At 40.7% G+C, this 26,884-nt stretch overlaps 1 protein-coding gene across 2 annotated transcripts in view; it reads right to left on the bottom strand.

Moving 5' to 3' along the window:
- The window catches only part of arid3a (AT-rich interactive domain 3A), an 80,256-nt gene that overhangs the window by 23,525 nt on the left and 29,847 nt on the right, over positions 1–26,884 (bottom strand). For both annotated transcript variants that reach the window (XM_059638491.1, XM_059638492.1), the window contains exons 2-5: positions 10,842–10,914; positions 4,316–4,499; positions 2,713–2,957; positions 613–894 (exon numbers count right to left, since the gene is read on the bottom strand). In XM_059638491.1, coding sequence (XP_059494474.1) covers positions 613–894; positions 2,713–2,957; positions 4,316–4,499; positions 10,842–10,914 — 784 coding nt within the window. The remainder of the gene's footprint in view (positions 1–612; positions 895–2,712; positions 2,958–4,315; positions 4,500–10,841; positions 10,915–26,884) is intronic.

Genomic DNA, 26,884 nt, shown 5'->3' with positions numbered 1-26,884 from the left:
TTCTATTTCCTCTTTAAAGTGAAATTTAAACATAATCAAACCTTGCATTCACAACACAAACTGCAGGACTATAGTCTAACAAAGCTATACCAATCCCACCCATTAGCCTTCCCAGAAAAATATCAACAAAATATTCATTCATGTGTTCTAGAATATTTCCACTGGTAACATAGAAATATAAAAAATAGGAGCGGGGTAGGACATTCAGACCATGAAACCTGCTCCACCATCCAGTCAGTACCCTAATTCCTGCTTTCTCCCCATACCATTTGATCTCTTTAGCCCTAAGAACTATATCTGACTCCTTTTTAATAACATTCAATGTTTTTTCCTCAACCATTTTCTATGATAGAAATGACTATTTAACTAAAAGGACTGTGAATACTGTTCATCAACCCAAGGCCTGATGCAGAGAGAGCTCAATCCAGAAGTCAAATGTTAGCAGCTTGAGATGCACAAAATTCAGTGTTCAGCAGATCAACAAAGACAGATTTAAAATAGTACACACCACTATTTCCAATACAACTTCTCCAAAGTATATGGCATCAATGTCAAGATATCGGCTAACTAGAAAGGAGAATCATTCTGATCTACAGGTTCACAACATTATACCTTGACTGTTGATTCTGATGTTCATTGGTATCTGCGCTGTCATGGCAAGTAGATTCTGCTGAATAGCACGTTGCATCAACCGCTGCTGATCATCCACCCCAACTACCATCTTCTTCTCTGGAGGCTCTCCAGACTCCAATTTCTCTCTCAATTGATCTAATGCTGTAGCTTGTGCAGCAACTGCAGCCTGAGCTGCAGCAGCCTGTGCTGCTGCTACCTGGTGACTAGTCAGTGGCACAGGTAGTCTGCCTCCCAAAGACAGTGGAATAATTGAATCCTCCTCTGCAAAACAAAACGAGACCACAACATTCATAAATGTCAATAAAACTGTACTAGAAGGGATTGTCTATAATAAAAGGGGGGAAAAAAAAGCAATTCCAAATACTTTTTGCTATGCCTATTACTTTTTTATCATAGTATAAATATTCCACTGTTTTTGCTATAGTACAAATTCTGCACTATTTAAAACAAATCACATACAATTTAGTCAAAACCTAACTATATTGTGGATCCTTGTGTCTAATAACTGGCTGTGCAAACGGGAAGTGCCAAATCAAAGCTATGGTTCCCAAACCTTTTACAGTCAAAAACTTCTTCTATATCCTTACAGGCAGGTTTTGCCCATCTATTGACTACGTTTTGCAATCCACTGTAATTACACATTACAGGTAAACATCTGTTCCCATAATAATTCATCTATTTTTACTATTCTCTCTAAATAAGCACCTTTTGTAGATCCCACCAGAAAGACTCAAATTAACAGCCCCTCTTCACAAACCCCCTTCACTTACTTAGCTACCCCTTTCCAATTCCATCTTCTCCTCCACCCAGACACACCATCAGCAGCCTGCCTTTGGAACCTCCAATTCCCATTCACCCAGAAGTCCCTCTTCATAAATCTTCCTCTTGCTCACCAAAAAATCACTCCTTTGTACCTTTGAGAGATGGATCAACTAGTTTAGGGCAGCAGCTCTACTCTTGTTGCCCCACTGTTCACTTTCCTGCAGCTAGCTGCTCCTCCAGTCACAGGTTTCCTCTCTTGCTGCTAACAAGCCGAACTGCAACCCACTAGTTTGCCTTTTAGCAACAAGTGCAGGAGTGAAATCACATGTGATTGGAGGAACAGAAAGTATTGGGAAAAGGTGTGATGACGCATAATCCGGAGCAACTAGTCGGAGGAGGCAGAGGTCGTGAAGAAATTTCTATATTCTGAAAATCCTCCATGAAAAGGGAAAAGTAATTCCTGGGCCCATTTGCCATATCCCCAGGGACATGTTTACCCAGCTTTGAGAATAACCAATATTAAGAATTAGTTATCGGCAGTAGTGGGTACTACCATCAACCTCAATGCAATGGGCTGGGGAGTAGAAAAATAATTGGTTCCACGTAACCAAACCAAATCTTCATCACAACCTAATGAAAATATGCCTAGGTCATTAGATGACTACAATTTGTTTATGAATAATTTCCTCTGAGTACAGGTAGTTCTGCTATTAAGCATATTTTGTCAGTGTGAATTGGCTGTTATGTGATTCATAACTAGTAGATGGTGTAAGGATAACATGAATTTTCTGCAGGCATTGTGATTCTCTATGGCACGAAGTCACACAAGAACGCAACTATCGCGTTATAGGAGAACTACCTGTATTCATTAACTCAGGAAAACAACTCAAGGTGTGTACCATTAATAAGATCAATAAAGGCCATAGGTTGCAGAAGAACAAATCACACAAGCTTTTAACAAAAAGAGCAAGGTTTTAAGAAATGGGAAAAGTAACCGATGAAGAAGCTGAGAAGTCAGGGTCAAGGTAGTTGAAAGCACAGCTGGCAGTAGTGGAACACTGAGAATAAGGGGCGTACAAGAGGTCAGAATGAGAAGAGCAGAGACGTTAAAGGCTTGTAATATCTTGGTAAACAGTGGTCTAGGCCTGCTGGCATAAATGACCTACGCACTTCATAAAATTCAATGTATGTAATAAATAGGAAGCTGAAGTGCACCAATACAATAGTACTTTCCAAAAGCTAAAGACATACTTGCAATAGGTTCAACCTTAGCAGTTACTAATTCTTGTAAATTATACATCAAATTCAATTAAATACCTTTCTTTATTTTTACCAGCTGGTTAATAGGGCTGCCATTAGTTGTCGCTAAATTTAGTGTAGGCACTTGCAATTTGGGCGAGGATAGCACTGATGATGTTCCACTGGAAGAATAGCTATACAGTGGTGATCCAAAGCTGTGTCTTCGACCCTCTCGTCGATTGCTATCGATAGCAACCTGCAGTTCATTTGGAGAGCTCAGTCCTCTCTTCTCACATTCATATGGATAAAGGTATTTCATATATCTGCAAAAAAATTTTTAAAATTGGAGGGTAAAGCCAAGTAATGACTTTGTAGTACATTTTAATTGTAAAACAGGATATTTCACACACCTGGCTTTGAGAAGGAAAGATCTCTCAATAAATAAATATCGCAATGAATTTGCTCACAAGCATACACAAAACTACTATCCCAATTATACTGGTTAATTAACTATCAGGCTAATTTTTACAAATATAAACAAACAGTCAATTGTAATTACACCATCTGTGCATGTCATTTTGAATGAGAAAATACAGAGCTTTTATGTCCATAAATACAGTAGAAACGTGACTTCTGGGGTTATTCAGAAACCACATTCACTTGATAGATTTTCAGAGTCCAAAAATTCCAAATCAACTCTTGAACTAATTTATGCAAGATGAATTGGATTTTGACAGCATAGAACTTAGCTAACAACAGCTTCTATTTGCATATCACAAAGACAAAAACTAGGGACGACAACAATATTTTTCATGTTCTAGTTCGTTATAATATCATTTATTAATAAAGAATTTGAAACAGGGCATAAATAAGTGGATGTATTAACACAAGTATTAAAAGCCCAATGTGTTATGATGTTGCTTTAAATTTAGAAGATACAACTTTGTAACAAATGAACAATGTTGCATTTATATAATCCTGTTCACAACATATGGGCAACCCAAAGTCAGTTGAATTACTTTTGATCACTTGTGTCATGTAAATAAAGGCTGTCAATGTGTACACAGAAAGATCTTAAAAGAGCAATGGCATTTTTAAAAAATGTTAATAACTGCTTAAGAGAGATTGACCAGGACAACTTCTTGCTCTTGAAATAAGATCATGGAATTTTTATATGCAACAGATGAAGAAAGAAAAGCAGCATTTCTGTTCTACGATAACAAGGTGTAGAGCTGGATGAACACAGTAGTCCAAGCAGCATCAGAGGAGCAGGAAAGCTGACATTTTGGGTCTAGACCCTTCTTCAGATCCTTATTTTTCTGAAGGAGGGTCTAGACCCGAAATGTCAGCTTTCCAGCTCCTCTGATGCTGCTTGGCCTGCTATGTTCATCCAGCTCTACACCTTGGTTTCTCAGATTCTCCAGCATCTGCAGTTCCTCCTATCTCTGTTCTATATCTTATACAGAAAACAATGGATGACCTGGGTCAAGTCATCCGCATGTTGTTGCAATTTGGGCAGCTGACCGTTATGGTAAAGATTACTGGCTATTTGAGATTTGTGATGAAACAACACCAGACATTTTCATTTACAGACATAATCCAGTTACTTGCCAATTTTTAAAGTGGCACAGGGCTATTCCAGCCAATATAAACATTTTAAACCTTAAATTTTTAAACTCACTGAGTTCTGAGTGTAAAGGCAGCACTTGTGATAGAGGTGGGTAGGTTGAGACCTTTGGTAATTTCCCGCCAAAGCTTCTTATTAATGACTTCCACTAGGCCTCCTTTCTCAGTGACCAACGCGTAGAGTGTATAGAGATCCAGAACCTGCTTCGCCATGATGGGAATCCGATTGACTGGAGTTCCTAAAAACAAGACTCATGTTTACAAAGAGCTTGATACAATAAAGATCAAATGATTCACATCCCAACTCATCAAGATTATTTTTCTTACATAAACTAAACTGTGCCATCCTAAATCGCATGCATTATTAAGCTCCATGTAGATTAGGTAAATCTGACTGGCAGATACACCTTGGGAAAATGAGCTGAGAAGGTATTCAAGACAAGTTCCAAGAGTTCTATGCTCTACAGCCAAAAAAGGAACCAAGCTATTCTACAGATCAATGTATGTGAGACTGGATTAATCAATAACCTCATGGTAGAGGAGCATCTAGGCAAGAGCAATCATAAGTGGATTTTACTTCTCTCTTGGAATTGAACGTATGGGTCCAAGACTAGTTTCTAAAAAAAATCTAAACAAACGGAACTACAAGTCTATTAAGACAGAGCTGGTGAACATGAGCTGGAAAACTGGGCAGAGAGAAAAATAAAACTATTCGAGAAAGAGGTAACATCCATTGCTAATAGGAATGTTAAAATATGATGTTAATTCCGTCCAAAAATGAAAGACATCTATAGACATTAGTGATGAGTCAGAAAACACAGTTATGAATCAAAGTATGATTAAAAAACAGGAAAAAGTAGAATAAGAGATTAAGCTGGCTTGTAATATATAAATGGACAAACAGTCTTTACAAGCTTCCGTCACAAGGAAAAGGCTGACTAGAACTGAAACTCATGTTAATCCTCGAGAATAAGAATCTGAAAATTTATACTGATAAACAAAGAAATGGCAACGGTATCAAACATGTATTTTGTATCTGTCTTCACCGTAGAAGACTTCAGAAACTTTCCAATTATTCTTAAAAATAAAGAAGTGAAAGACAGGGAATAATTTAGAACAATTACCATCACCAGGGAAAAGGGCTAGAGGCTAAGAAAAATAACGATTGACAAGTCCCCAGGGCCAGGCAGCCTATATCCCAGATAACAAGATATGGAGCTGGATGAGCACAGCTGGCCAGGCAGCCTCAGAGGAGCAGGAAAATGTCTTGAAGAAAGTTCCAGATCCCAAACATCAGCTTGCCCGCTCCTCTGATGCTGCCTGACCTGCTGTGTTCATCCAGTTCCACACTGTTATCTCAGACTCCAGCACAGTCAGCATCAGAGGAGCGAGAAAGCTGGCGTTTGGGATCTGGACCCTTCTTCAGAAAATTTTCCTGCTCCTCTGATGCTGCCTGGCCAGGTGTTCATTCAGTTCCACACTTTGTTATCTCAGACTCCAGCATCGGCAGTTCTTACTACCTGAGTCTATATTCTAGATTTAGTAAAGAAATTGCTAGAAAGACTGTAAAGGCACCATTATAATTTTCCAAAATTCCTTACATTTGGGCAGAGTCCAGCAGATTAGAAAACAACAAGTATAACAGTTAGTGATCATGGGAACTGCAGATGCTGGAGAATCCAAGATAACAAAGTGTGGAGCTGCATGAACACAGCAGGCCAATCAGCATCTCAGGAGCACAAAAGCTGACGTTTTGGGCCTACAGCCTTCAGAGAGGGGGATGGGGAGAGGGAACTGGAATAAACAGGGAGGGGGAAGATGGAGAGAAAACAAGATAGGTAGAGAGGAGCATATAGGTGAGTAAGTAGGGAGGGGATAGGTCAGTCCAGGGAAAATGGACAGGTCAAGGAGGCGGGATGAGGTGGTAGGTAGGAAATGGAGATGCAGCTTGAGGTCGGAGGAAGGGATGGGTGAGAGGAAGAACAGGTTAGGGAAGCAGAGACAGGCTGGGCTGGTTTTGGGATGCAGTGGGGGAAGGGGAGATTTTGAAGCTTGGGAAGGCTACATTGATACCATTGGGCTGCAGGGTTCCCAAGCAGAATATGAGTTGCTGTTCCTGCAACCTTTGGGTGGCATCATTGTGGCACTGCAGGAGGCCCATGATGGGCATGTCATCTGAGGAATGGGAGGGGGGAGTTGAAGTGTGGACTGGGAGGTGCAGTTGTTTATTGCGAACCGAGGGGAGGTGTTCTGCAAAGCAGTCCCCAAGCCTCCGCTTAGTTTCCCCAATGTAGAGGATGCCACACCGGGTGCAATGGATACAATATACCACATTGGCAGATGTGCAGGTGAACATCTACTTGAAATGGAAGGTCATCTTGGGGCCTGGGATAGGGGCGAGGGACGAGGTATGGGGGCAAGTGTAGCACTTCCTGCGGTTGCAGGGGAAGGTGCCGGGTGTGGTGGAGATGGAGGGGAGTGTGGAGCGGACAAGGGAGTCATGGAGAGAGTGGTCTCTCCGGAAGGCAGACAAGGGTGGGGATGGAAAAATGGCTTGGGTGGTGGGGTCGGATTGTAGATGGCGCAAGTGTCGGAGGATGATACGTTGTATCCTGAGGTTGGTGGGGTGGCATGTGAGAACGAGGGGGATCCTCTGGGGGCGGTTGTGGCGGGGGCGGGGTGTGAGGGATGTGTTGCAGGAAATGCGGGAGACACGGTCAAGGGTGTTCTCGATGTGTGTGTGTGTGTGTGTGTGTGTGTGTGTGTGTGTGTGTGTGTGTGTGTGTGTGTGTGTGTGTGTGTGTGTGTGTGTGTGTGTGTGTGTGTGTGTGTGTGTGTGTGTGTGTGTGTGTGTGTGTGTGTGTGTGTGGGGGGGGGGGGGGGGGGTTGCAGTCCTTGAAGAACGTGGACATCTGGGACGTGCGGGAGTGGAATGCCTCATCCTGGGAGCAGATGCGGCGGAGGCAGACGAATTGGGAATAGGGGATGGAATTTTTGCAGGAGGGTGGGTGGGAGGAGGTGTATTCTAGGTAGCTGTGGGAGTCAGTGGGCTTGAAATGGACATCAGTTTCTAGCTGGTATAACAGTTATGTAAACAAGCCAGAAGACAGAAAACAAGGAGACTATTAGCCAATTATTCTAGAAGAGTTCAGCAGATCAGAAAATAGCACATATCACACTGTTATTCAAAAAAGCCAGGAGAGAGAATGAAAGAAACTATTGGCCATTTAGCCCAACATCTGTCACAGGGAGGTTGCTGGAATCCACTATTAATAAGATTATAGCAAGACAGAGTCAACATAAATTTTGTGAAAAGGAAACAGTGCTTAACCAATTTGTTAGAATTTTGAGGAAGCAATATGTACGGTAAATAAAGGGGAGCCAGCGGTGAATGGTGAACTTGGATTTCCAAAGGGCACCAGTTTATATCAGGAGAATGAGGAATCAGCCAATTGAAACAAGAGATTAAGGAAATTCATGGGATAAATGCTGAGAGAATGTTTCCCATTACGATAGAGGCTAGGATTAAGTCACTCTATTTAAGATTTGGAGATCTCCATTTTAAGACAGACAAATCGGATTATTTTTCCTCCACTAGTATATTCAAGTCAAGTCTTTTCATCAGGAAGGGGTGATTTCGTCACTGAAATCATTCAAGGCTGAGTGAAACAGACTTTTGATAGGCAAGGAAGTCAATGATTATGAAAGTGGGGTGAGGCTAAAACTGGATAAGCCATGTTCTTATGAAATGACAGAACAGATTCGAAATGCTGAATGGTCTAGTCCTGCATCCAGGACCTAATGTTCCATCAAATACTTTAATCTAAACCTTTAACCTATTACAAAATCTGTAAGCTTGTAAAGTGAGGACTCAATTCCACTGGGGCCGCATTTAGATTCACTATTATTTGGTTAAGTATAATATAACTGTCGGCCTTTATTTCAAATATTAACCACGAAGCAAATGCATTTACAGTAGCTTTCATTTTTATTAAATATAATTTACTGCCCAATTTTCTATGCCTGGGGTGTGAATGTCACTGGCAAGCCTGGATACTGGCCAGGTCTTGCTGCAAGTAGGAAAGGTCTACTTCAATATCTAAAGAGAGTGGTGAAAGGTCCGAATGCAGAAAATTGTACTTCACTTTGCCTAAATCACTAGCTATCCTGAGAAACACTGCTGAAATCTCCTGGGGCTGACATGATTGGCCTCCAAAAATCATAACCATCTTTCTTTGTGCTAGGTGCAACTCCAACCAATGGAATGCTTTTCCCTTCATTGCTCTCTAGGGCCACTTTATGCAATTACAATCACAATAAAGATGCCTAGCAAAAATAAAAGAAGTAATTTAAAATATCAATAATAAAATTTATTTTCTAAAATAATTTATTATTCAATCAACATTAGTAAAGCAGTACAAATCACAGGCCTTGCACATTCCCTCCTCTCTTATACTGAAAATATTGAACATTATTGGAGTGTAGCCATGTCTAGTCCTTTAACCAAGGAGGTTATTTGCATGGGTAGGTCTAGGCATTTATATTGTCAGGCTACTTGAACAAATAAAACCATTTGTAACAGGCAACTGCTTGCTTATTCAAAACTCCCAAAGAAATATTGTGGGCTGAACAAGAGCAGTAACTCATTGTAAATGTTTAGTAATTACAAATTATCATAAATGATAATGTCCATATTATCAGAAAATACACCTTGTGAAAGGAAAATTCTCCACTTATTTTCCATCTTCAATGAACAGCACATAACCAAAACACCTCAAATTTATCATTTTATTCAATGCTAATCCTTAATGATTAGTTGTGTATTGCTCCCATATGTACTGCTACATTTCAAATGTTGTACACCCATGTAATGGTGGGTTTCTAATAGATGCTTTAAAAACTTTACAGGTGGCAAATTAATAGCTCCCAAAATTTGTCAGAGACCCCAGTAATATCACATTTAAAAATCACCAAAATCTTTCATATTTGACATGTTATTTTCCTTGGGAAAGTTTATAGTTTGAATCCAATTACAAGGAGAATTCAAATTCTAAGATAACTATGCACCACTACTGTTCAATTAGTTTGGAGGCAAAATAGAAAGTCTTCAGTTTTAAAGGTGCTGATTTCCACTAACTCTGGAAAGTATATCCCAGTACTCATTTTGGAATTAACAAGTAAAAACTGCCATCAAACTTTACTGAAGGTTGAAAGTTGATTAGAATATACACTTGGTAACTTCAAACAGAAAAAAATTCATAATATGCTAACAGCATTAACTACTGTTAAAAATAAATTCTGGCAGAAGTGAGAATATTATCGAAGGGTCGTATGTGTCATGAAATGAGTACTGCTACAAAACCTTAACAACAAATAGATTTTGAATTGGAATTTTCCCTTTGGAGACATCTTTGTGGCAAAAAAGAAGTGACAAGATTTCTAATCTGAAGGTGAAAGGACAACATATGTTAATTTCGCATTATGTAGCACCAAAAGAATAGATAGATTCATAGTCACAAGGATTTTACAAGATTTTTAAAATGTTAGAATTTTAAACTTCTTAACAGACTACTCAATATATTTTAATATTTTGTCAGACTTGGTCTGAATGTGTTTAAATAGCAGGCTGTAAATTACTGCATGAATGTGAATTTTAGGATTTGATGTCCATGTATTTTGTTGGTGTTCATGTGGTTAAATCCACATGTAGCTGCATACTAGCATACCAGTAGTTATGAAGTAAAACTGAGTTTAATGCATCTGTCACCACGCAAAAATTCTAACTGTGCAAAACCAAGATTTGGCTCACATTTCCTCGAGGTTTCTCCAATTTAAATTAAAACTCAAAAGTAACTTTGCCCAGGATGTTCATTCCTGAAAGGGAAGCATTACACCATTGGAACAAGGTTACTTTATAATCGGTTGATTGCCCTTTTATTTTCACCAGCTTGGTTATAAAACACATTAAAGTAGAGATTGGTTTTCAAAATAAAAATTATTCTACTGTAATTAGATTACATAATTTATTTACATTAGCAAGTTATTCTTAGGATAACTCATTACGAAACAGAACAAAAACACAAATACTCGGAGATGTTTATCACTTGATTAAACATACATAAAGAATTGTTTTATGCAGCATATCATAAGATAAATATTCCAGATGTCAATAGTTTAAGAACTTATCTAATTACAGAGATAATTGCTTAAAACTGACATCTTGGTTCAAACCATAATTTGGGTGTGATTCAATTTCATCCACAACTGTTGCATTGATGCTGTAATTGGCCTTAGCTTCCCAGGACCCTGATAAGGATAGCAAAAGGCCACAAGAATTATCATTTGTTTCATTTGCAGAGATACATGTTGAAAATTTCTTAGTGTACACTGCACAAGGATACAATCAATCTGTTTTTTTTTCTCTCGTCACCAGCCCATCCCATTTCAGTTAATTAGCCTGCCAATGCTTAATAGGCAGACTCCCACAAGAGAAAGAACAGAAGTTATCGGCAGGTTTGAAACAATCAGGAGTCAGTGCCTTTAGGAGAGTAAGAGAGAAAACAGAAAAATGACACATTTACCTCTCTTCTGCATGAAACTGAAAAGGTCATCCAAAAATTCTTTCCTTCTTGGATCATTGTCTAGCTCATAGAGCTGAAAAAAAAAATACAGTTCTTGAGAATGGCACACAAACAGGTTACCACAAATATGTCATCCATGTCCTAGTGGCTTCAGTAAAGGTAGTATTGAGAATGCATCTGGATATTGAAAAAAACACATTCATTGATGTGGCTTGCCAAGAACATAAAAAGCACTCATCATCATCAAGCAACAGAAAGTAACTTGCAAATACACTGAACAAATAAGAAACACATTTTTACACATCCACCACAGATAGCGATCTTTAATAGCAATTACACTCCCTTGCTCTGGACAGTAAACGAGAAACATAAATGTAATAAGTCAGGGCCATTGTTCTGCCATTGTGCTTTGCACTGGTACTAACTCAATAATTATTTCAACTAATTCATATTTCTTTGCCCTTTTCTTAAATTGTATAATCTACTGTTTTAAAATAGAATCGAATAAGTCTCCGAAATCTGTGACAGCACCTTCACCCGTCACCACAGGATGAAGCATCAATTGTGGCTACTGAAAGTCAATCATGACCAGCCAAGGGCATCAACGCAGGAGTTCCTCAGTACAGTATCCTGTGCCCAGATGATTGACTACCCTCAAATCATTAAAAGGTCAGAAGTGGGGATCGTCACTAATAATTGCACAATGTTTAGTATCATTCGTGATTCCTCACATAGAACAGTACGAGCCCTTCGGCCCACGATGTTGTGCCGTGGAATAATCCTAATCCAAAAATAAAATAACCTAACCTACATTCCCCACAATTCACTGCTGTCCATTTGCATGTCCAGCAGTTGCTTAAATGTCACTAATGACTCTGCTTCCACGACTACCACTGGTAAACTATTCCATGCGCTCACAACTCTTTGGATGAACAGCCTCCCTCTGACATCTCCTTTATACCTTCCTCCTAACACCTTAAAACTATGACCCCTCGTGGCAGTCAATCCTGCCCTGGGGAAAAGTCTCTGGCTATTGACTCTATCCATGCCTCTCATTACCTTGTACACCTCGATCAGGTCACCTCTCTTCCTCCTTCTCTCCAGAGAAAAGTCTGACCTCAGTCAACCTCTCCTTGTAAGACAAGCCCTCCAGTCCAGGCAGCATCCTGGTAAACCTCCTTTGCACCCTCTCCAAAGCCTCCACATCTTTCCTTTAATAGGGCGACCAGAACTAGACACAATATTCCAAGTGTGGTCTCACCAGGGTTTTGTAGAGGTGCAGCATAACCTCGCGGCTCTTAAACTCGATCCCCCTGTTAATGAAAGCCAAAACACCACATGCTTTCTTAACCACCTTATCCACCCAGGTGGCAACTTTGAGAGAGCTATGCACTTGAACACCAAGATCCCGCTGTTCCTCCACACTGCCAAGAATCCTGCCTTTAATCCTATATTCAGCATTTAAGTTTGACCTTCCAAAATGCATCAATTCGCATTTATCCAGATTGAACTCCATCTGTCATTTCTCAGCCCAGCTCTGCATTCTGTCAATGTCTCGCTGAAGCCTGCAATAGCCCTCGATACTATCAACGGCACCTCCAACCTTTGTGTCGTCAGCAAACATACTAACCCACCCCTCAACCTCCTCATCCAAGTCATTTATAAAAACTACAAAGAGCAGAGGCCCAAGAACAGAGCCCTGCGGGACAACACTCAGCACTGACCTCCAGGCAGAATACTTACCATCTACAACCATTCTCTGCCTCCTGTCAGACAACCAATTCTGAATCCAGACAGCCAAATCACCCTGTATCCCATACCTCCTGACTTTATGAACGAGCCTGCCGTGGGGAACCTTATCAAATGCCTTGCTGAAGTCCATGCACACCGCATCCACTGCTCGACCCTCGTCAACCTGTCTTGTGACCTCCTCAAAGAACTCAATAAGATTTGTAAGGCATGACCTGCCCCTCTCAAAGCCATGCTGACTCCCTTTAATCATGCTATGCTTTTCCAAGTAGTTATAAATCCTATCCCTCAGAATTCTTTCCAAAACCTTGCTGACCACAGACGGAAGACTGACTGGTCTGTAATTTCCAGGGATTTCCCTATTCCCTTTCTTGAAAAGAGGAACAACATTTGCCTCCCTCCAATCTTCCAGTATGGCTCCTGTGGAGAGCGAGGAAGCAAAGGTCTTCGCCAGCGGCTTAGCAACCTCCTCTCTCGCTTCCCGAAGCAACCTAGGATAAATCTGGTATAAATACTGAGGCAGTCCCTGTCTAATGGGACAGCATCAAGGCTTGAGCTGATAAACAGAAAATAACATTCATACTAAAGTGCCTGGCAATGAACATCTCCAGCAAGACAGCAACTCTACTATCACATCTTCACATTCAATGGCATTGTCAACATCTCGGGGCTACTAGAAACAGAACTGGAAAGGTCACATAAATATTGCTGTTACCAAGGGCAGAGATAGAGCGACATCACAGACAGACAGAGACATCAACATCCCTCAAAAAAAACTATGTTAAAACATTAACACACCTCCTAAAATTAATGTAAATAAGTGAGCAATAAAAACATAATGCAGGAGGTATACACAACAACACTGATATACTTTGTTTACAGCACAAATACTCAGACATCACAGTAACTTGTGGTTTTTGAAGTATATAAATTTTTCCTAGTTTAGCAAGAGCACTGATTGATAAAGTGCCGGTTAAAACAAAGTTTGCTGGAAAAATACAGTAGCTTTAAGCAGAACCAAGTTAATCCACAAGGCAATCCAATTAATGTCTATGATTTAAACTCTTGATTCTAGACCTCCAGCTCCAGACAGACAAGAGATAAATCAAAAGGAATAAAGAATACATGAGATGTAACTGGCTAGTTCACTTCAGCAAACTCCACGATCTGTAACATCAGACGCACATGGGATTGTATCTTGCTTGGCTCATGAAGACACCAGTGCGCACAGGTAGCTGCCAGTAAGCTTCGAAGATTATTAATTTAATTCTTATAACTGAGATTTTGTTCACTGAACTTTCAATAGTTTCATAATGGTAGGACAACCCAGGGAGCAATCAAATCTTCAGGCATAATTTTTCTAACTTAAAGAGAGTTCAAAAAACCAGCTCAAACTTGGATTTCTACTTATTCAATTGGTTCTCTCTAACCAACCTTCCCTCTCCACAACCCCCCGCACCGTCATAAAACAGAAGTTATAATGGGAACAAAAGTTTAATTAAATAAATATTTTGGTTCTGTCTTCACAAAGGAGGACACAAATAACAGCCCAAGAATGTTGGGGATCACAGGATTTAGTAAGAAGAAGGAGAAACTGAAGGATATCAGTAAGAAAATGGCATTGGGGAAAATGATGGGAATAAAGGGTGATAAATCCCCAGGGCCTGATAATCTACTTCCTCGAGCTAAGAAAGAAGCCCTTGAAAGGGTGGATTGGTGCTCATCTTTTAATATTTTACAAACTGTAACACAGTTCCTATGGATTGGAAACAATGTAACTCCTCTATTCATAAAAGAAGGTTGAGAAAAAGCTGGAAATTATAGACTGGTTAGCCTGACATTGGTAGTTGGGACAGAGTCCATTACAAGGATTTAATAGCAGAGCTCTTGGAAGACACAGTGGCAGGATCAGACAAGAGGCAGCATAGATTTACGAAAGGGAATTTATACTTGATCAACCTTCTGGAATATTGAGAGAACATAACCATTATATAACAACTAGAATATGACTGGATGTGGTTTACTCAGACAGTCAAAAGACTTTTAATAAGGTTCCACTTAAGAGATTAGTACGTAAACTAAAAGCACATGGAATTGGGATTAGGGTGCCGAGATGAAAAGGTCATCAGACAGAAAACCAACAGTAGGAATAAACAGGTCTTTTTCTGAGTGGCAGCTAATGAGTAACGGGGTACTGGCAGGGACCAGTGCTTAGATCCTAGCTATTCACGACATGTTAATGAACTGGATTAAAACAAAGCTATCTCCAAGTTTGCAGACGACACAAAGCTAGATGAGACAGTGAACTGTGAGATGAATGCAAAGATGTTTCAGTGTGACTTAGACAAGTTGAGATGGACAGGTTTCCAGTCAGAAAACAAATAATAGGAACAAACAGTATTCAAATGCACGGCAGATGAAGTATAACGAGGATGCAAAGATATCCAATTTGGCAGCAAAACCAGGAAGGCAATCTGTCTGACTGGCAACAGGGGAAAATACAAGACCTGGGTGTCCTTGTACACTAGTCACTTAATGTGATGGTGCAGGGGAACCAAGCAGCGAAGAAGGAAAATGGCATTTGACCTTCATAGCGAGAGGATTCAAATGCATGAACATTGGTAACTTGACACAATTCTGCAGGACCTTGTTGAGACCAGAATATAGAGTGTAGTTTTGGTCTCAGGTTGCTGGAAAAGCTCAGGAGGTCTGGCAGCATCTGGAAGAAATAAAAAATCAGAGTTAACGTTTCGGGTCCGGAGACCCTTCCTCAAAACTTGTAGTTTTTTCTGTAGTTTTGGTCTATTTATCAAAGGATGGATGTTCTGCTTTTCGAGAGAGTGCATCAAAAGTTTACCAGACCAGTTCTGTTTTGAGGACTGGATTGATTCTGATCGTATTCACTGGAGTTTACAAAAATGATCGAGTCTCTCATGGAAACCTATAAAATTCTAACAGGACTAGACAGAGTAAATTCAGGAAAAAATGTTCCCCAAATCTGGGGAGTCCAGAACCAGGGGTCACAGTCTACAGATATGGTTGAGATGAAGAGAAATTTCTTCACCCTGGGAGTAGCGAGTCTTCAAGGAAGCAGTAACAGCAAGTCATTTAGCCCTCCAAGGCTGCTCCATCATTCAATAAGACCATGGCCGATCTAATTTAAAATGAATTTTACAATCCTGAATATTGCCAATGGTTTTTCATCCCCATGGTAATCAAGAACCTATCTACTTTAATCTGAAAGAAAGACAGAAAGAGACAAAGACAGAAAGAGACAAAGACAGAAAGAGACAGAAATTACATCAACACCTGCACAGACGACAGAATAACAATGAGTACCAGGGTTCCACTATTCCCCAACAGAAACAGATCAGAAAGTTAGCATGGCAATAGCAAATATGTGTATGACAATCCCCAGGAAAGAGCCAGTGGTCTAGGAAGAGCAGATATCAGAAGGAACCAAACAGCAAGTTGCACATGCACCATTAGGAGACCTGCACAATTTAAAGACTATGTATTCAATACATGGAGACTCACTATTTTGTTAATGAATAAAAATTTTCTTTATGACAGTATATTGGGTAACTTACAAACAGAAATGATAGTGCATGCACTTTTTAAAATTTTATGAGAAGGGGGGGAATTTGAAGAAGTACAATTGGCTGCATCTGACTAACTTGCCATTATTACATGATCTCTACCTTCCCTATAAATGCCTTTGTCAGCCATCTGCTGCAGCCATTAAACCTAGATAACTTGGAATAGTTTGTGTGGTGCTATCTTTAATAAGAAGAAACCAAAAAAAAGGTAGCAATTAGGTTTCTCTTTTCTCTTTCCATGTTTTCAATGGTTGATAACTCATGTATAACTGATGATTTTGTGAACAGTCTGAAGAAAAAGCACTACAGTATAGCAGGCAGCAAATGAAATTTGTCATCAGCAGTAACGCTTTCATTACCATCTAATTGTTGAAATTTACGTTCTTTTAAAAGGCTGAGGATGTAGTTAGTAAGATTTTCTATCGTCATAAAATTAGTGTTTCACATCTCTGGCCCAATTTTAAGTCTACAATGTTTGCGATCCCTCCATCTTTGTCCATTGCCCATTCAGTCAGCATGCAAAGTGAAGTACTGATAATCAATTTTTTGTCAGTTTTTCTTTGAATCACAACAATAGAAAAAACAGAATCTCCACAGTGCAGTTGTCATATCATCCCAAAGCAGTTCACAACCATTGTTTTTCCCTTTGGAAACATTTCGTGACGCACATATTTAGTAGGCCTTTTCAGCATGTGGAGAGGCAGAAAGAATTAATGATCAATACAGTGTCCTTTCATTGAAATTCATCAAAACTGCTCTGCCAAATTTAAATCAGGCAAGAGGTCAGAGTGAAGGTGTAAAGATTGAGTTGAAGGCATGGAGAAAGCGAATGGTTTCAAGTTTCTTGGTCCAGTACTAGTAGAAGTATGGAGCTGAAAATTAAGTAATAGGTTCACTTTATTTGGAGTGGAACTTTGTGAGATAAAAAATTATCGTTGAAATATAAAGGAAGAATCTATAATGGTTGCTACGAAACGGTCTTACATAGTGCCGAAACTTGGGCAGTGGGGAGGCATGGTAGCATTATCACTGGACTGTTAATCCAGAGACCAAGGTGGCGTTCTGGGGACCCGGGTTTGCATCGTGCCGTGGCAGATGGTGGAATGTGAATTGAATTTTTTTTAAAAATCTGGCAGTCAAATATGACCATGAATCCATTGCTAATGGTCAGAAAAACTCACTTAGTTCGCTAATGTCATTTAGGGAAGGAAACGGCCATCCTTACCTGGTCTGGCCTACTTGTGACTCCAGACCCACAGCAATATTGTTGGCTCTTAACTGCCCTCTGGGCAATTAGGGATGGGCAATAAATGCTGCCTAACTAGTGACACCAACATCCCGTAAAATGAATTAAAACAAAAATCAAAAAGACAGAAACAAATCACTGGGCACAAATGAAGTGCAGATGCAACACCGCAAAATCAGCATCCTGCAGATCAGGGAGTCTGAGAAGCTTGTGAGAACACTGAAGAAAATTATTCAAATTGTATGCTCATCTGTTAAAGAGAGGGGAAATAGGAGGCAAGTGATGGAAATAGGACTGCTAAGAAGAGGAGAAAAAGCCTAAGATCAGATGAAAGGATGTCGTGGGAAAAGAATTACAAGCAGCAGAATTGGATGGGGAATTCATGACTGACAGGAGGAGACAGAAAAAAGTTGCCAACCAGTCTTGTGGCAACCCAAGTAAGGGTGAAGGTGAATGCAGCAGCAGCGGTCAGAATTGCTCTGTTCGTGCAGAAGCATTGTAAGTATCTTGCTGAGACTCTGAACATTGAAAGAATTAGAATGGCATGAATTTGCTGTACTTGTGATATATTCTAAACATACGGAAAAAAAAGTTCATCCATTTTTGCTTAAGGTAATTTTTAACTGCATCTGAGTGTCTTTATTAGTGCCAAGCAACCTTCCTGGCACTGAATATTAATGTGTGTACAATCTCTGTCAAATTTTAATTATTGCTGGATGTTTAAAAGTAATTACATTACTTTCACCTTCTGGTCTTTAGCTCTCAGTGCTATTCCATTTTCTGTACATAGCTTGTCACAGAATTAAATATTCTGACACTTTCTGGTTTAGACTTTGCACTAGTTAACAATTCTTAAATATGACTGTAAAGAGACACTCGGCCATTTGCCCCATTAGATGTTGCACCAGTATGGCTTTCTTATCACAACAAACACTCATCAAAAAATTCCTAATGGGAGTCCTTAGGCAAATGTAAATATTCTGAATGGCAGACACTATTTATTCACTGATGAGAGTAAAATCTTGTCTAACATGTCCAAAACTGCATCACTCCTTAAATACAACATTGAAGTGCTAGCTTAAAATATGTGCTCAAATCATTGAAAGGGTAGTTAAAACCTACAAGCCTTTGAATCAAGCAGGAGTGCTACCAAATGAGCAAAACTGATGTTTGGAAATCAATGTGTAACATACTGAGTTGACTAACCTTTCTCCACCCCCCCCCCCACCCCCCCCCCCCCTCCCTTCCTCTTGTTCAATTCCACTCAAGTCTTTCCAGCAGCCCAATAGAAAACAGGTATTCAGCAATTTGGAAACTTTAGAAGTAAACACAGCTTGTCATTTCAAGTTTTACAATTGCAAGAATGGTTGCCTGCCAATCCCAACAAAAATCACACAGGGTCTGATATACTGAAAAGCCTTTACAGATACATATAAATTGAGTGTATATCACATGTCCTACATGCAATCACTGCACATATTTACATATGATTGTAGTCTACCCAACCAACTTTCATTTCCTTCCACTCTACTCCAAGTCAAGTGATCTTTACACAAAAAAGGCATTTAACGAATTTCCAGCAGATGTTTGTAAATTCAGGGGATAAATTCAAAATACAAAAAGAAAACATGATGCCATGTGAATTGATAATGCTCTCTCTCAGAGCAACTTCATTTTGGAGGATACCAACAACATATGATCAGATCAATTTCAAAGACATATCTTGCTCACAAAAAAAAACTTACACTTCACAGATTATAAAACCTTAAATTGTATTTATAACTAAGCAAAAGGTAGCAAAAAGGTTAATACATATGTCTCGACGTTGTGAACGCATGGAATACTTTGCCAGTAGTAGTGGAAGCAGAGTCATTAGTGACATTTAAGTGACTGCTGGACATGCACATGGACAGCAGTGAATTGAGGGGAATGTAGGTTAGGTTATTTTATTTTTGGATTAGGATTAACCCACGGCACAACATCACGGGCCAAAGGGCCTGTACTTTTCTATGTTCTACGTTCTGAGTTGAACCTAAAACAACCAAAAGAAAACTAAATTATTCAGTTGCAATTCACCAAGCACACCCCAGGTGATTATCCACAGTATGATACTCATTTGTAAAAAAAAATGGTAAAACAAACAAACAAGTCTTTAAAAAAAAATCAGTATTCTCTGCTATTTTTGTGCTACCAAAAATCCCCTGACCAGATAAGATCATAATGCAAAATGAAAATTTCAGTTCTAAAAATACCCAACAGATGTTGCCTGCCAATAGTATTTAGAATGAAAACCAAAATGAAATGATTCACATACAAATTGTAACAGACAAAACTTAAGAACTCAAGTTAATTTTGTTTTCTCCAAGATGTGGTTTCACCCACCATGCATCAGTCACCCCCTCACCCCAATCTATATACTGAACGAAAGAACCCCGAGTAAGCTCCGAGACTCTACTCTTTGCTACTACTTCTGATACAACAAAACCTCGGGAATAATCAGGTTTGGGATGATAAATGGCAAGTAACATTCATGCCAGACAAGTGCAGTTAATGACCATTTCCAACAACATTTTCTGATCATTTCACCTTAAATTTGGCCATTACTGAATCCCCACCATCATCATTCTGGCAATCACGAGTAAACAGAACCGTTACTGCACCAGTCTATAAAATTCTGTGGCTGCTAAACAAGGTCAGATACTGGATAGATTGCATGCTGTCACTTACTTACACATTCTCCAAAGCCTTTCTATAATCTACAAGGCACAATCCAGGAATGCGATGGAATATTTGCGACAGTCAGGATGAATATACCTCAGCAATATTCAAGCCCCATAATAGCCAGGACAAAGCCATGCGCTAGAATAGCACTTTTACCACCTTAAAACATTCACTCCCTCAATCACCGGCCTGCACCGAGTAACATCTTCAAAATGTACACTGCAGCAACTGCCAAAGCATCTTTAAACAGTACTGGCCAAACTCGTGACATTTACTAAATAAAAAGGTAAACATAGCAGGCAGATCAGAATGTAACTTTAAATCACCTTTATTACATCACTGTTCCTTCAATGTCACTGCTTCAAAAAATCCTGAAACGTTTCCCCAACACTGTTTCAGCATCACATGGATTGCAGCAGCGCGAGAAGCCAACTCAGCATCATGTTCTCAAGAGAAACTACAATTGGTCAACAAACATTGCCCTAGCTAGTGATCCACATGAAAGAATTTTTTTAAAAAGTCCCAACTTGGAATACATTACCATTTGTCATAGGTAGCATGTTTCAGGGTTTCAAGTCAAACAACACTATGGGAACATCTTCACCAAAACAGATAGTTGTAGCTCAAGTTGATGGCTGAGCACCAGCATCACTGGGGTAGCACGGTGGCTCAGCAGTCAGCACTGCTGCCTCACAGCACTAGGGAGGCAGGTTCAATTCCACCCTTGGGTGACTGTATGGAGTTGGCACGGTCTGCGTGAGCTTCTTCTGGGTGCCCCAGTTTCCTCCCACAACCCAAAGATGTGCAGGTTAGGTTGACTGGCCATGGTAAATGCAGGGTTACAGGGATAGGATTGGGAGCTGGGTCTGGGTGGGATGCTCTTCGGAAGTTGGTGTAGACTCGACGGACCAAATGGCCTGCTTCCACAATGTAGGGATTTTATGATCACAAGTACAAGTTGACTGGGCAATAAATGCCAGCTTTGCTACCAACCTGTAGGGTGAAGAACAACATGAAAAAAAGTTATTGATGATCTGACGCTGGGATACTTTAACTACAGGCTAGTGAGCTATAAATCAAGACAATTGGTTTCAACTGCTATTTTCGCGACTAGACATGACAAATCGTGCCTAAATCTCCCTTGTACTAGCAGTTAAAAATATGCTTAAAAAATGCATGACAACAAAAAGATTAGATTTTATCAAGTACATTCCAACCAGACTCCAGTTTGATTGTTGTTTCAAAAACTGTCTTAGTAGATATCCAAGGTGGCAACAAAGCAGGGCTCCTGAGCTGGAGCATGTCCGTTCCAATTGCTTTTTTTCCCTACGTACCACGTGGAGGGAGCTCAGTCATGGGGGGCAGCGGCAGCAACAGCAACATCAGCGGCTGGGGGCCCAGAGCAGGGATTTGGTAATTGGCCACAAGGCAGTTAGTGCGCCTGGGGAGAACTCTGTGGATGGGCAGCATCCCACAAGTGACTGGGGCTTCGCAGCAGGCTTCTGGCAGCCCGAGAGTTCAGATGCCAGGCAGCGGTAGCACAAAGATTGAGCCCAACATAGATGGGGAGGACAGACTGAGCCTAGGCAAAGAAGTGAGGGGAAATAAAAAATGAGCCCTTGTAAGGAAAGCCCAGCATGGAGCAAGTGCAGGCCCATGGCTGGTCAGGATATAGGACATAGCTGCTAGGCTGAATCTGCAGCAGGTGATGAGGCAACCAACCAGAGGGAAAAGCATACTTGTCCTCATCCTTACCAATCTGCCAGCTGCAGATGCATCTGTCCATGACTGTATCAGTAACCGCCACATAATCCTTGTAGAAATGAAGTCTCACCTTCACAATGAGATGGGACAGATGTTGTGGTTGGTTGGCTCACCGAGCTGGTTCATTGTTTTTCCACAGACGTTTCGCTACCCTGCTGGGTAGCATCAATGCAGCCTCCAATTAAGTTTCATTGTGTTTTCCCACCTGTTATTTAACCTCTGGAGTCCACTGAGCTGGATGGCCATACTTCTGGTTTTCCTTTGCAGTGGAGTGTTTATGGGGTTGAACTCCATGTGTTGGTTGATGGCTTTCTTCGTGCAATACCAGGCTTATAGGAATCCCTGTGCTTGTCTCTGCTTTGCCCGTCCTCTGATCTTAGTGTCGTCCCAGTCAAATTGGTGGTTCTCCTTATCCAAAGGGACAGAAGATGGGACAGATTTCGAACAGATCTGGCAACTCAAGAATGGGCATCCATGAAGCACTGTCGGCCATCAACAGTAGGAGAATTGTACTCCAGCACAATCTGTAACCTTGCGGCCTGATATATCCCCCACTCAATCATTACCATCAAGTCAGGGGATAAACGCTGGTTCAATGGAGAGTGCAGGACAGCATGCCAGGAGCAGCACCAGGCATTCCTGAAGATGGCATGTCAACCTGGTGAAGCTTCTAAACAGGGCCACTTGCACACCAAACAACATAAGCAGCAAATGATACACAGAGCTAAAGTGATCTCACAAGCAACAGATCAGATCTAAGCTCTGCGGTCCTGGAGCATCCAGTCATGAATGGTTGCAGACATTTAAACTCACTGGGGAATACTTGTGGCATTTCCTCATCAAATGATGGAAGAGCCCAGCAGATCAGTGCAAAAGATAAGGTTGAAGCTTTCACAGGGATCTTCAGCCAGAAGTGCCAAATGATGATCCATCTTGGCCTCCTCCAGTGGTCCCCAGAATTACAGATAACAATCTTCAGTCAGTTCAATTCACTCCATGTGATATCAAGAAACAGCTGGAAAGACTGCAAAGACTACAGGCCCTGACAATAGTACTAAAGACTTGCGCTCTATAGCTTGCTCCTCCCTTAGCCAAGCTGTTCCTGTACAGTTACAATCCTGGCTTCTACCTGACGATGTGGAAAATTGCTGACCTAAGTGTGCCCTGTACATAAAAAGCGGGGCAAATCCAACCCAGCCAATTACTACCCCATAGTCTACTCTCAATCACCAATAAAGTGATGGAAGGTGTCATCAACAGTGCTATCAAGCAGGACCCGCTCAGCGACTTAAGAGTTTGGGCTCCACTCGGGCCATTCAGTTCCTGACCTCATTACAGCCTTTGTTCAAACATGGATAAAGGAGCTGAATTCCAGAGGAAAGTGACATCAGGGCTACATTCAGCCACGTGTAACATCAAGGAGGCCTAGTAAAACTGGAATCAATGGGTATGGCGGGGTCGAGGCACTAACCTCTCTCGAAGTTAGTGTCATACCTGACACATTGGAACTGTTCGATGACAGTCATCAGCCCCAGAGCACCACTGCACGAGTTCCTCAAGGTAATGTACTAGGGCCAACCAACTTAAGCTGCTTCATTAATGACATTCCCTCCATAAAGGTCAGAAGTAGAATCGTTTGCTAGTAATTGCACAACATCTCAGACACTGAAGCAGTCAGTGTCCAAATGCAACAAGATGTGGACAACACCCAGGCTTGGGCTGAGTAGTGACAAGTAACATTCATGACACACAAATGCTGGGCTATGACTATCACCAATAAGAGACAGGCAATCTAACTACCGTCCCTTGATGTTCAATAGTGTTACCATCACTGAATCCCCACTATGAACATCCTGGGAGCGATCAAAGATCAGAAACCCAACTGGCCTCACCTCAAATGCAATGGCTACAACAGCAGGTCAGAGACTAGGAGTACTGTGGGGAATAATTTAATCTTCTGGCTCCCAACAGCCTGTCCACCATTTACAAGGCACAAATCAGAAGTCACATGATACCAGGTTATAGTCCAACAGGTTTAAGTGAAATCACAAGCTTTCAGAGTGCAGCCCTTTCATTTCACCTGATTGACTTCTGACTTTGTCCAACCTAGTCCAACACCAGCGCCTCCACATCAAGTCAAGAGTGTGATGGAATGCTCCCCACTTGCCTGGATGAGTGCAGCCCACTTGACTGGCACTGTATCCATTCCCTCCACCACAGATGTACAATTGCAGCAGTGTGTACTATCTACAAGATGCGCTGTAGCAAATCACTTAAGATCATCAGACCACACTTGCGTCTAGAAGGACAAGGGTACCAGGTGTATGGGAACACCATCACCTCCAAGTTCCCCTCCAAGCCACTCACCATCCTGACTTGGAAATATATTGGCGTTTCTTCACTGTTGCTGGGTCAAAATCCTGGAATTCCCTCCCTTAATGGCACTGGGGTCAAACCACGGCAGATGGACTCCAGTGGTTCAAGAAGGCAGCTCACCTTCTCAAGGGCAACTAGGGATGGGCAATAAACACCCACGTCCCACAAAATGAATTTAAAGGCTGCAATTTGGATTTTTAAATCGGTGACATTGTAAACTTTTCACTGTACTCTGTATCGCTGTAGTTGAGCACACGTAATAATAAAATCCAATTCTAATGAACTGAAAGAGGCAAAGTGTCTACATAAAATGTCTGAACGGAGGAGTTTGGTTAATTCCCACAACAATAACACCTGTCAATGTTGGAATGATTTTTACATACACTGATGTAGGTAACTTCTTTCAATTACTGCATTTTACTGAAAAAACCTTCCTTTCGTAGTGAAATTTTGCTGCAGGTCAGTCTGCTGTATGTTGTGTAGACCCTTTAAAATAGGCTATGTAGACAGTTTGCTCTAGTGCACCATTAAAATAGACATTGTTTGATGAGCACACAGAATATGATTGTTGCAAAACAGACTGCTGTTATGAGTATTGTCTTGAGTCCCACCCTCCCTCCACTGCATTGACCGACAGTGCAACTCACTGGCCATGGACAATAAAACACTGCAAAAAAAAAAAAGAGGTATAGTAAATCCACCAACGTCCAAGAAACCCTTGGGAAATTCCTCTGACCACTGAAGGCAAATTAAGCAAGTTTCAAAGAATGCAATTTTCCCCATAGAAGATCCTCCAAAAATTATACTCTTCTGTCAAGAACTTTATGGATTACCAAGAATCTGCATGGTTCTTTAAACCGCTGCAGAGGACAATGCTATGGTGGACAAAAGATATATCTTTTATTAGAAACCTAACACAAAAATTGAAAGCACAGTTATGTTAATTTTTATATATTTAGCCACAATTGTTCAGTTTTTGTTTGTAAGTATTCTCCCTATCTGCCTCATCTTCAAGAACTCTCACCAAATATTTCTGTTTAGCTCACTTTTCCCTATCATACAATAGAAGGGCCCAGCCGGTTATGATTTCTGAGAATAATGTATTTTTCCTCCTTCTATGATATTTTCAAAATGTCCAAGATTCAGTCCTCTCTATCAGTTTCTAGATGCTGCAACACAGTTCTAACCAAGCGAAACATCTAGACACACACCCTTAATCCCTAATTTCTGTCTAAAATGGATGATCCCTACTGTCATCCTGACACCACCACAAAACGCTCCTGTACCTAAATATTATCAATGCCCTTAACATTTCAATCACTCTTTGTTACAGCTAGTGCAAAATTTGTGATCCACATTTGTTATTTCAATCCTTAGATCATGGGGTCTAAAATTTTGAGAAGTCCCCCATGATGCCCCTTAATCAATGGCTTTTTTCAAATTCCGAACAGATATTGTCTCCTGGATTTCCATGACCCACTAATTCAGTAACTTCTTCAAAAATGAACTTGATCAGATTTCTCAGAGGACTTCAGCTTTTGAAAGCTTTATTGGGTACCCAACATGTTCTGGACTACCATAGATAATATCCATAATATTTTCAATTGACTTCTTCATCACTGGTTTTAAATTCACTGATCTATTCTTTTACATACATGTCATGAAGTTGTGGGATCCCTATCCCAGTTAGAGTGGGTCTGGTTCCATCATTTTCAAAACTCTAAACTCATACATCTTCAATGAAATCAGCTAACTCTTGAGGCCTACCTTCATAACTAAATCATGAGTTAATGTTGGGTTGCCTACCCCTCCACTTTGTCTAAAGCCAGTGTATCACCTAATATGTACAGGGATCAAGCACAACATGCCAAAGCAAAATCAGGGAGAAGAGTTCCAAAACTGAATAGTTTTGGCTAAATATATAAAAATGACATAAAATTGTGCTTACAATGTGTGTTTTAGGTTTGTAATAAAAGATAGCACTCAATTTTAACAAATAAATTGTCCCAGTAACCTAATTAAATGCCCCCCACCAAAAGTTTCACCAAAGATTCCAGGTTCCTTTTCTGCTCTGCAACCAGTGGGGTGGCACAGTGGCTCAGTGGTTAGCACTGCAGCCTCACAGCACCAGGGACACGGGTTCGAATCCAGCCTCGGGCAACTGTCTGTGTGGAGTTTGCACATTTTTCCAGTGTCTGTGTGGGTTTCCTCCGGGCGGTCAGATTTCCTCCCACAGTCCAAAGATGTGCAGGCTAGGTGGATCAGCCAAGCTAAACTGCCCGGAGTGTTCAGGGGTGTGTGGGTTATAGGGGATGGGTCTGGGTGGAATGCTCCAAGTGGCGGTGTGGACTTGTTGGGCCAAAAGGACCTGTTTCCACACTGTAGGGAATCTAATCAAATTACCTAGTATCCTTGCATTAAACTCCCTCAATGGAGATTCCCAGACTTAAATTGCACGTCAACATTTGCAGGGCATTTGCCACACAAGGAACCATTAACCAAGCTGCAATTTGCCTGGTCTAAATTCCGATTTACATTTTTGTATTTTGCAAACTTATGAAAAATTCTACTAATCCATTCAAATAATT

Source organism: Stegostoma tigrinum, chromosome 30, assembly GCF_030684315.1.
Source record: "Stegostoma tigrinum isolate sSteTig4 chromosome 30, sSteTig4.hap1, whole genome shotgun sequence".
NCBI lineage: Eukaryota > Metazoa > Chordata > Chondrichthyes > Orectolobiformes > Stegostomatidae > Stegostoma > Stegostoma tigrinum.
Note: the sequence above shows the minus strand (reverse complement) of the source record. Positions and strands in the feature narration are given on the sequence as shown.